General features: G+C 34.5%; 1 protein-coding gene across 1 annotated transcript; it reads right to left on the bottom strand.

The window, feature by feature from the left end:
- Positions 1-1,606: 1,606 nt before the first annotated feature.
- Positions 1,607-5,290, bottom strand: LOC107862492 (protein NUCLEAR FUSION DEFECTIVE 4). The gene is made up of 2 exons (XM_016708092.2): positions 4,584-5,290; positions 1,607-3,261 (listed from the first exon to the last, which is right to left on the bottom strand). The coding sequence occupies exons 1-2, from the start codon at positions 5,073-5,075 to the stop codon at positions 2,071-2,073; spliced, it is 1,683 nt and encodes a 560-aa protein (XP_016563578.2). The 5' UTR covers positions 5,076-5,290; the 3' UTR covers positions 1,607-2,070.
- Positions 5,291-11,886: the final 6,596 nt, after the last annotated feature.

Genomic DNA, 11,886 nt, shown 5'->3' with positions numbered 1-11,886 from the left:
GTGATTACTTGAATTGAATAACAAAGAGTAAAACAGTCGTCACCGAAAACTCGTCAGCAAATCAAACTCAATCTTCAAACTTTTCTCTTTTCGGACCGAGAATTTGCTCTCTGCTAATTTTCTCTCTTTTTTTTTATCTGATGTTCAAGTATGTACTTTGTGTGAATGTACGGACTCTCTTTTTCTGAAAGTGAAAGTCCTTAAATATAGGAAAATATTGGGGGGAACAGTTAATATTTTTAGGGGGGAACGGTTATATTTAGACAGATAAGGGGGAAGGGATTTAAAATTGAAATTTTATAATTTATTTATTTATTTTAATAAAAGATAATATTAATAATAAATCAGAAATAAATAATATAATAAATGTAAATAAAATAATAATCAATTAATTTTATATTTAACAAAAAGATAATAACAATTTATAAATATAATAAAATAAAATAATATTAAAACTATTAATTTATTTATTAAAATTTATAAAAGAAAACATATATTTAATTTTTATATTATTTTTAAAATTAGAATAAAATAAAAATAAAGATCAAAATATATGATTAAATATAAATATAAATATTTAATATCAATAGACAAATTAAAATTTAGGGAGGATCAAAAATTACGTGTCTACAGACTTCACTACTAATATAGTGCCCATTAAGAGAGAATCTAGAACTAGAGCTGTCAATACGGGTCGGCTCAGTCTATCCGGGCTAGTCCACACGGGCTTTGAGTTTGACGGGTCAAGCTGGGCTAGCCCATCAAAATGATAGGCCAAAAAACACCAAGCCCACACCATTACTCTGTGGGCTGGGCCCTCACTGGCCAGCCCACTTTTTAAAAAATAATATTTTATAATTTAATTTTAGAATGTTAATAAACATATATTACCAAACAAGATTACATAGTATTAATACTTGTTAATCAAGTCTCTAACACCCCAAAAAATACTCCTAATAGCGAAATTAAATAACTTTTGACATGATATCCTTCGAACCAAATAAAAATACTACCAAGCAATCTAAATAGTTGCATGTATTTGACTTACAGGCCGACCCACGGGCAAGCCCAACCCACATTGCTCAAACCTCATGGGCCACGGGCTTATCATGACCAGACTAAAAAGTCTTGTTCTTAATGAGCTGCAAAAGCTGAAGCCCAACTCCATCAAATTACAGACCGGTCCAATGGGCCTGGCCCATATTGATTGCTCTATCTAGTACCATGCATTAAACCAATTCTAGGCAGGGAGCTGTGATTTGTTTTACTTCTCCATCTCAAATAAATGTAGCTCATAAAACAGAACATGTGCTTGATTCTTTCTTTCATCTATCTTTTTCTAAAAGTTGGTTTTCTATTTTTTCATAAAATAGTTTGAACTTCATTTTTTTCATCATCTTTTTCTAAAAGTTGGTTTTCTATTTTTTCATAAAATAGTTTGAACTTCATTTTGATTGTTCATAAGTTGATTGAACATGTGTTTGAAGTTTTGGTTATAAATACAGATTTTGTACCCGAAAAACAAACAAAGCCAAGGGTGATTTTTCTGCCAAAAACGTAAGATATTATGAACCAAATAACTATGTTAGAATATCACAAAAACAGCTGGCTACAAACAATAATTAAGACATTCAAATACTAATTGCATCCAATTTCCAGTTTTCCACTCAATTTATCACGCCTTACAACTTATAAGAGTAGCATCGAGTTCACCTTTCAACACAAAGTCCAAAATTGTCGAACTGAATTCTACAATACTATCTACTGATCTGAAGTGTTCTAGGATTCAAAACTGCAGAACTCCCAAATGTGTACCTTATCCAGCGAAGTGCCACGGAGGATACTTGAGAAAACGTTCCACTTTTTCGCGTCTGATTCTCATAATTATAGTGTCCTTGGTGGTCGAAACTTCAAATTCACACCGATACAGGTTCATACATATCAAAAATTACAAAGTTGGTAGTCAGATAACCTACCAACCAAATTGTATAAAACTGTGTACACTATGTTACAAGGAGCTGTTGCTGATGGCCTTCAACTGCTATCCTCGATTGTTTTTATCAACGAGAACTAACCAGTAATGGTACTTGCACCTCTTCTGTGAACAACATTATTGTAGAAGTTTCTTGTCCGAAAAAACAAGGCCAAGGCCACAACAGCCCCAAACAAAGTGGAAGCTGCCATGATAAAGAAGGACAACATGAAGCAGTGAGTTCCACTACACATGTTCCCTTCTGATGCTTCCTTATCGTAGAGGTATCCGACTACCCAAACAGACAGTATATAAGACCCTACAGGGCCTGCTATGGTTATGGTGTTAAATATTGTGCCCAGATGCCCGGCACCAAATATCTCAGAAGCAATTGTGGGCATTAGTGACCATTGTGATCCATAACAAACACCAACTATAACAGAGCCGGCATACAAAGCACCGGGCAGACCAGATGCTATCACAGCATGGCCAACAGTCATACAAGCCAGAGTAACAACAATAAATAATGGCCTTGACCAACCTAGTGAGCGCAAGAAATAATCTGAAATATAACCAGCTCCAAAGCGACCAAGAAAATTCCAGATACTCCATAGAGAAACTAAAGTGTTTGTCTCTAAGGTTTTGTACCCAAGTGACCCTCCTATCTGGCTAATGTTATTAACGGTGGCCAGGCCTGTGCCCATTCCACATGCAGTGGTGACAAACAAAAACCAAAAACCAGTGGTGCACATTGCCTGAAAAAGATTCATGTTTTCCCCCCATTCTGGAGTCCTCCTCTCATTCATATCTCTCTCTTGATCAGCACCAGCAGGCAGTTCGGCATAGTAATCATGACTTTGCCCAATGTCAACAAAATGTGCCTGAGATCGATTTTGCTCATCCTCCGGTGTGTTTTTCTCAAGCAAGTACTTAATTATTCTATAAGACTTTTCCTTGTGGGCACTGATTGCAACAGAAATTGGGGAAAGCAGCAAGAAAATGAGTATACCAAAAGCAATGATGCTAACGGACATTTGTAAAGAGAAGATGTTTCCCACGATGATTACAGCCATGAGATAAGAAGCCAGTACCAAAGCAATCAATGAGAAACCATTCAGATGCTTCTTCTCATCATCTTCATTTGTTTGTGAGATTGTTACGAACGACATAAGTAACAGAGTAGTAATAGGAGGCAACAGTGCCAACAGCATCAGATATGCAGTGGGCCTGTTTCTGAATATTGTCTGATATACTTGAATTAATATTGCTCCACTCAACCCGAGGAAACCCTAGATAAAATTATGGAAAATAAATAAAACATCAAAATAGGGGACAAGGGAAGATAGATAAATTGGAAGAAATATCCCACAACAAGAATAGCATCCCAAGCCTTTTGAGGTTCCAACTCACTACTCTCTGATCTCTATGACCTTTCAATTTTACTTTGAGACTTTGGTATTAAAATCAAAGGAATGCCAATTCCTTCTATATTATGAGAGGAGAAAATACAATTAACTTTGTGAAGGACTTGCCTTCTTTAGTTAATTATTTTTTTGGAGTCAAAGAAATAACCAGCCACAATATCGTTCGACCGACTATGATTTATCAATATCCATTTGTCTTTATCTAGGCACATTTCATATTACTAATTTGTTACAGAGTTTTAAGTATTCTTTACTAAATAATTCATATTTCAAGGTAAATTAGATGTTCTCTAAAACTAGATTTTCTTCCCATTTATCCCTACATAGACATAAAGTCTCTAACCAAAACAAAATGACTATAAAGAATCTTGACAAGCAGAAAACCTTATGCAAATGTAAGAACACCAACAAAAACAACAAGCTAGCTCATTCCGTTCGCCAATCTCATTTAAATCCAACAACTTCTAATTGTCATAGCATCTATAAACAATACATATGAAGGTCTAGTTAAGAAATGATCAAGTAATCCCAGGCGACCTTCTTACTTTATCATATACATGTGCTACTTGCATTCTTTGTAGCATGTCGTCATTTCTAGTTTATCCAATGTATGTATGCTACTTGCAATCTTCATTGACTGTGATCATTTCTAGTTTTATCCAATCTTTTATGACAGAACACCTATCTTAAAAAACCCATTTTCTACGATTTTTATCTTGTGAATATATTGACAAATGAACGTCTTTCAAACATTCTATAGAACACACCTTTCATTCGTTAGCATCATCCTATTGCGTAACAATCCTACCGCACTCCTCAATTTAAATCAGTTTATTTCAGCTTACTGCGTTGTATCCTCATCCATCAAACCATTCTATTGGAAAATGAAACGTCCATATCTAAATTGTCTGCATTAAGCACCACAAATCCACAATCAATCTCATCTCATCTCATCCTAATTTCTATCAGAGCCTAAAGTTACATCCCACACATCCAATCTTACATTAATTACGCTGTTTAATTTATAAAGAGTACATGAAATTGAAGTCCATAACAAAAAGCTTGCAACTTGAATAAGCATAAAATCGAAATCTATGACAAATCTTGCAATTGTCAATAATTTCTGAAGAGTAACGCAATTAGACTTAATTAATTTCTCTCAAAATTAAACGGATTAAGAAACGAACTTTCATGATGCCAACAACGGTCCCTCTATAATTCGGAAAATTATGCACAGCAGTAACAACATTAGCCGTATTGAAAAACGTCATAGCATGAGCAGCTAAAAGCATGTACAGACACATAACCAACAACGGCGGCTTCGGCAGAACCCCCACAATAGTCAACCACATAAGAAAATACCCAGCAAAACACTGTAAAGCTCCGGCAAGCAGCACCACCCATGGCCCACCACCACAATTCCGGCGGCGAGGATCGGTGACTGATGAGTAGAGTACGCCGGAAAGAGTGCCGACATTTGCGCCGATGTCTTTGAAAACGGAGACTATGTCGAGAGATGATTGATTGTATCCTTGACTGGACTTAAGTACGGTGGAATAGATGGCGAAAGTGTAGAGAGAGCCACTGGTACATTGGATCCAAATACTGGCAACTGTAGCTACCCATTTGGTGTGTATTTTGGCTTTGAAACTTGGATTGTAATCTGGGTCTAAATCCATTTTGCTGATTTCTTCCTTTTTTTATTCTTTCTTTTCGATGATTGATTAACTAATAACTGCAAGTTTTATTCGACACTAATTTGAGGTTTTTTGGTTTTGTTTTACGTGTTGTGTGTTTGCATTTTGGGGATTTCGTCTTCGTGTTTGAGTGTTTACTGTTTTGGGAGTTTCGTTTCCATGTTGAGTGTTTACTTGGAGCCGCCATGTGTTGCTCTATTATGCTGATTTATGTATGCCATGTCAGATTTAGTAAGGGGCTGTTTAGCCATGTTAGAGTAATTATTTATTTATTCTTTAATATAATTTTTTTAAATTTTGGGTACAATCTCTTCACTTCCTTTTTGTAAAATCTAAAATAATGGAGATTCTTTTTATAAAAAATAAAATTATGTGTCCAATTTTGAATTTAAGAAATGTTGAAATCATAATTTGAAATCCTAAATCAAGTTTGACTGGGAATTTGCGATTACAAATCATGAGATGAAATCGTATGTCCAAACTCCAAATGCATGCTTGTAATTGGTACTTCCTCGTTCATTTTTACCTATTTGTTGTGCAAAAAATTATTTTTATTTTTATTTATCACTTTTAATATATCAAAAAAAGATCGTTATTATTGTTGTTGTTATTATTATTATTGATGTTTTATCCTTACACTAGGGATCAATGTTATAAAAGGCGAGCGCCTCGTCGCCATTGAACGAATGGCGAGGCGAGGATGTGTCACCTTTTTAGTCCATGGCAAGGCGAAAATCAAAAGGCGATGCCTTTGCGAGAAAGGCGAGGCGGCGAGAAAGGCATCGGCTTTTAATTGTTGTTTAAAAAATTAGGATTTTAGGTATATAAGCTAATTTTAGGGCTTTATTTACACATTTTAACACTACCAACTTACTAACTGGTACCTGCGGCTGCTACCCTTCAACTCACAAGTTTGATTCCGGCGACTTCCGCTACTCCGGTAAGCAGTGATTTCTGGGTTTTTTTCTTCTTTCTTCTTCTTCTTAACCGCTTGATTAGACTTGGTATTTTGGTGCTGTTTTTTTTTTATTCCTCTTTTTATCTTCTTCTTCTTCTACTATTTCCGGTCGGCTATCACTGTATCTGTGACTGTAACAGTGAATTTGTGACATGTACATTGTTACAGTAATAACCAGTTAACCAGTGGCCACTGTCCTTAATTCTTATTATGTATTTTTTTTAATAACTTATGTAGAATTAAAACAGCATTATGATAATATGCTAATTAAATTATTTGATCATTAACAACTTTCAATTTCAATGGCATCCCAATCTATTAGTAGCAAACAAAAGGACATAGGATGGAATTATGGTACATAAGAACCGACAAAAGATGCGGTGATTTATAATTTTTATCGACGTACCATAAATGGCGGCATTACTCAATTCAAACAACACTTAATAGGTGGAAAAAAAAAGTGAGGATATGTCAATCTTGTCCCGCAAACATTAGAGATGAAGTAAAGCCATTTGTTGATAGCAAAACCGCAACAAATCCAAAAGAATCAACGATATATGCCATCATATAATATAGTTGATGATGATATGAATGAACTTGAGGAAATGATGCCTCCCTCTAAATATCGAAAAATGTCTTCGAGTGGTGGTAGTGTATCATCCTCGGCATATATGACGAAAAGTCCTATGGATAAGTTTTATCCACAAAAGCCACAACATAACACTGACTTTGAAAAGGCGGGAGTAGGAGGAAGACGAGGAATTAATTACACAAAAAAATTTTAAGGGACCGAGGCGGTAAATGCTTTCACGATATGGATGTATGATGCGGGCCTCCCATTTAATTGTGTTAATTATGATTCATTTGCTAACTTCATAGAAGCGGTAGGACAACATGGCCTGGAAATGGAGCCACTTACCTATCATGAAGTTAGAGTTTCTCAATTAAAGAAGGAAGTAAAGAAAGTTAATGAACTTGTTGAGAAACATAAGGTGCAATGGCAAAAGTATGGTTGTTCTATCATGATGGATAAATGGATAGTTCATAATGGAAAAACGATCATTAATATTTTGATCAATTGTCCGATTGGGAGCATCTTTCTTGGTTCTGTCAATGCTAGCAATGAGTCCACCACTAACACTAAGATGTACAGCTTGTTTGAGAAGACAATTGAGGATATTGGACCAAAAAATGTTGTACAAATTATAACGGATAATACTAGCGAGAATGTAAAAGTGGGGGATCTTATGAAGGTTGTGTACCCACATATCTATTGGACTCCATGTGCTGCCCATTGCATCAATTTGATGTTGCAAGACATATTCAAGATTAATCCATATGCCTTTGGTAATAATAAACACCTCTTTTTTTACTTATTACTAAAGTCTGAATATTTATTAAGCTAATAGTTGATATAATATCTTTTACAGTTTTTAAGAAGGCCACAAAGGTGATTTATTACATAAGTCAAAGACTGTTGTTGTTGAACTTGATGAGAAAATTCACTAATGAGAAAAATTTGGTGAAACCGACTAAGACAAGATTCGCAACGACCTTTTTACCTTTGGAGGTGATGTACAAACAAAGGAAGAATTTGAGAACCTTGATCATCTCCAATAAATGGAGTTCTAGTAAGTTTGCAAAGGAAGTTTTGGGAAAAGAAGTTTCCGCCATTCTTTATTCTGCATACTTTTGAAATGACGTAGTCAAGGCTCTTAAAGTTTGTGGTCCTTTGGTCTTGTTCCTTCACTTGGTGGATGGGGAAAAAATGACCCCCAATGGGCTATATGCTTGAAGCAATAGATAAGGTGAAGGAAACTATTCAACGGGGATTTGATGGAGTTTTTGATACAAGTGCGACTATGAAGATCAACGTGTATACAAGTGCAGCAAATTATCATCCTAGGAAGTTCAATGTTGAGATCTGAGATGGACCAAAGACACACCCGAAGTCGTCCATTTTCTTATTTGCTATACTAGAGAGGTGGCCTTTGAAGGCTTTTCATTAAAGGGGCACTTTTGTCACTTTAAGTCTAAATTGTTACGTAATATAAATAGAACAAGATAGGTCTTTTGAGGCTTAGTTGATTATTGTTGTAAACTCTTGACATTTGAAACACCAAAGTCATCTCTCTACTTGAGGCAAACCAAAACTTGTAACTAGGATAGCAATTCAAGGGTGGAATCTCCAATAATTGTTTGTTTTTTAGAAACCTTGGCGCTTGAGTGGTGGAATCCTCTCTTGTGTCATCGTAAGAGTTAGGTGATAGTGTGTGGAGGTGTTAGGGGTCTTAGAGCTTTATGTACTCTTTGGTTACTAGGATTTACACCACCTTTGTCCAACTATCTATCCTTTTGTTTGTTTTCATCTTGTAGTAGTTTGTATCTTGTGTTGTAAGCCGTGTGATGTTGTCTTGTTATAACATTGTCGTTGTTCTTCGTTGTTCATTATATTGTGTTGTAACTTAGATTGATTGGCTGATTTTGGTGTCACCAACACCTTGTTAACTTGTGAAACTCGTATTCTTGTTCTTGGCCGAAACTAGCTCTCAAAGGGTCCTCAGTTTGTGCCTTGTTGAGTGGACTATTTTGGTGTCATTTCGTGAGTTCCTAGTCTCTCTCGTATTAGTTTTAAGGCATTATGAGAAAGTCCTCGAAATAATTAATTCAAGGTAGACTGACCAACTCAAGCGACCGTTGCACTCCGCCGGGTATATTTTGAATTCCATATTGTACTTTAAATCAATGATGAGTGAGGATAAAATTGCTAAAGTGTGGGAGAGTTACTACACTTGTGTTGAGATGATGGTCCCCGATCTTTCCACTCAAGATTGACTACTTGTTAAGCTTGCTAAGTACAAGAGTGTGGATGGATTGTTTGGTTCTGGTCAAGCTGTTAGAGCCAGAGACACGAGGTCACCGGGTTAGTTAATTAGTTTAGTTATCTTTATTTTAAAGCACCTTAAGTTATTGATTTTTTTATACTTATTAACCTTCAATTTTTTTCTATAGTTGAGTAGTGGTCCCTATTTGGGAGCGGAACTCGAAATTTGTAAAGATTTGCCATGAGAGTTCTGAGTTTAACTTGTAGTGCATCTGGATGCGAGCGAAACTGGAGTGTCTTTGAACATATGAGAACGAGTTATTATATTTAACTTTCTATATTAAAACAATTATTCTTCAAATCTAATTAATAACTACTTATTATGTACAGATTCATTCCAAGAAGAGAAATAGGCTTGAGTTATCGCGTCTTAATGATCTAGTGTACATTAAGTACAATAGAACAATGGCACGTTGTTATGATATTCGCGATGCCATCGATCCTATTATGTTGGAAAATATTGAAGATGCGAATGAATGGTTACTTGTTGGCCCCGAAGATCAAGAAGATGAACTAGTATTTGAGGAAGGTGATCTTAATTGGGGTACTGTTGCTATGACAGTTGGGGCTGATGATGATATTGTCTATGATCTTAGGAGAAAGTTAAGGTCAAGGTCATTTGATAAGGGAAAAGCGACAAGTTCAAGTCAAACTTGGGTCCTAGTTGATGAAGAATCCGAAGAGGAAGAAGATGAGGGACAATATAATGAACTGCATGTCGGAATTGAAGATTATGCAAACCTTGAAAAAGAATAGACTTGTTTTATGGATATTAAATTGTTGAGTCATTTAAGTTCTAGACTTTTAGTATCTATCTACTATATATTTTTAATTCTTGACTTGAAATATTTCTTAATATATTAGTGTTATTGAAATTTTGATCATTTATATATTATTTTAATATTTTTATATTAATTCAAAAGATGCTCGCCTCGCCGCGTGACGAGGCGGGGCCTTGTTGCCTCTTATCGCCTTTCACCGTCCAAAACACTGCTAGGGATAGTTGAGCTCTAGAGGGAGCCTTAAAACACCAATTCAGTTTCCCTAAGATGCTCCTAGGCCTAAGTTCTTCATATCATCTCTTGAACTTCACTATTATATTGATTCTCATGTTGCATTTTGGGATCCTAGGCCTAAGTTCTTCGTATCATCTCTTGAACTTCTCTATCTCATTGATTTTTATGTTGCAGTTTAAAATTGTGTAAACTATAAAGTCATATCCTGTCGATATTTTATTTGATCGATGTTAAGAGTCATTCATGCATGGGGAATGTTAAAACAAGATGTGAAATGATTGATAGAAATAACGCTAGGCAACTGATTCTCCTCGACAAATAGGTTTAAGAGTTCGGATTTGGTAACAACGTATTCATAAACAACTATTATTTAGCCCACGTTAAAGACCCTTGATGCAAATCTTTTCCTGAATGTACGTGCTCTCAATATTGTTGTTGTGGCCTTTAGTTCGGCTTGTTGCATCTTTCTTTGTCTTTGCCTAAATAATTAGTGGTTGTCATTAATTGCCCTACTAAAAAGAAAAAAAAGAAGCTTTTCCTCTTTCTTTAGTTTGCTTTCATCCGCTGATTAAGCCATGATTAGCAGCTAATAAATCAAAGTCTTTCATGTACCCCTTTTTGATATAGGTGCTATGTGTTGAATTGATTTATTTCTTTTTTTTTTTCATTGTTATTTCCCCTTGATCTAAATTGCCTGGACAGAGTAATTAATAAAGCTTTCTCCTTTTTGAATTTCGACAACGGACTAACAGTTGGAGTAAGTTGTTAATGATTACGAATCTCTATAAGTCACACGAATGATTATATTTGAATGAATTTTGTGCTTATGATTTTGTTGAATTTGAGTTCATGATAAGCATATTATTTGAGCGAGTTAATACATAAATATAACCCTAAACTTGACAACAAATTATAACTTTGACCTTAAACTTTGACAGTGCACAAATATGACCTTTAACTATTCAAAACTGCACAAATATGACCTCCGATCCTACGTGGCAAAATGTGAGTTCATCACGCAAAATTGGGCGCGTCCAGTTTAAAATCTAAGGGCATAATACATAAATATGACCCTAAACTTTGACAGTGCACAAATATAACTTTTAACTATTTAAAACTACACAAATATGACCTTTAAATGACTCTTTACTATTATTTTTTCATTATTTTCGGTTCAAAGATGAAAATGACATCTAATTTCTTTTGTCATTGCGGAAAAAAACAATATTGAAGATTTATTAATTAGGCGGGTCAGCCTCATATGAAAAAATCATGCGGGTATGTATATTTATTATAAAGCAAAGGACGAATTTAAGTTACATAATATATCTAAATATTATTTATTTAAATATTAAGTTAAAGATGAAACTATACTAATAAAAAAATATAGTTTTAATAAAACGTTATTAAATTAATGTTATTAAGGATAGTAGTAGTAATATATTAAATTAACGTTATCAAATTAACGTAATTAAAATGTTATTAAATTAACATTATTAAAACGTTATTAAATTAATGAAGGGCGGACCTACGTGGTTGCCATGGGGTTCACCCGAACCCCCTCGGTAAAAAAATTACGTTGTATATATATAAGATAGAAAATGTATATTTATGTACGTATATTAATATTGAACCACATGAAACAAGACACTTAGATAGCCCAGTGGTATTATTTGCTCTTTTTGGGCGCTTCCTTCAACCTACTGTGCAACTTCGATCCCTGCTAGTGGCTGTTTTTTTTTTTAATTAAAAAAAAGTTAGGTGTTGCTACTATAGAAATAAATAAAAAAATAATAATAAAAAAAAAAATTATTAGAAAAAAGTTAGGTGCTGCTGCTATAAAAATAAATAAAATAATAATAATAATAAAAAAATTTATTAGAAAAAAGTTAGGTGCTGCTGCTATAAAAATAAATAAAATAATAATAATAATAA

The sequence above is a fragment of the Capsicum annuum genome, chromosome 3 (genome assembly GCF_002878395.1).
Source record: "Capsicum annuum cultivar UCD-10X-F1 chromosome 3, UCD10Xv1.1, whole genome shotgun sequence".
NCBI classification, from domain to species: Eukaryota; Viridiplantae; Streptophyta; class Magnoliopsida; order Solanales; family Solanaceae; genus Capsicum; species Capsicum annuum.
The sequence above is the reverse complement of the archived record's forward strand: the minus strand, read 5'-3'. Positions and strand labels throughout refer to the sequence as shown.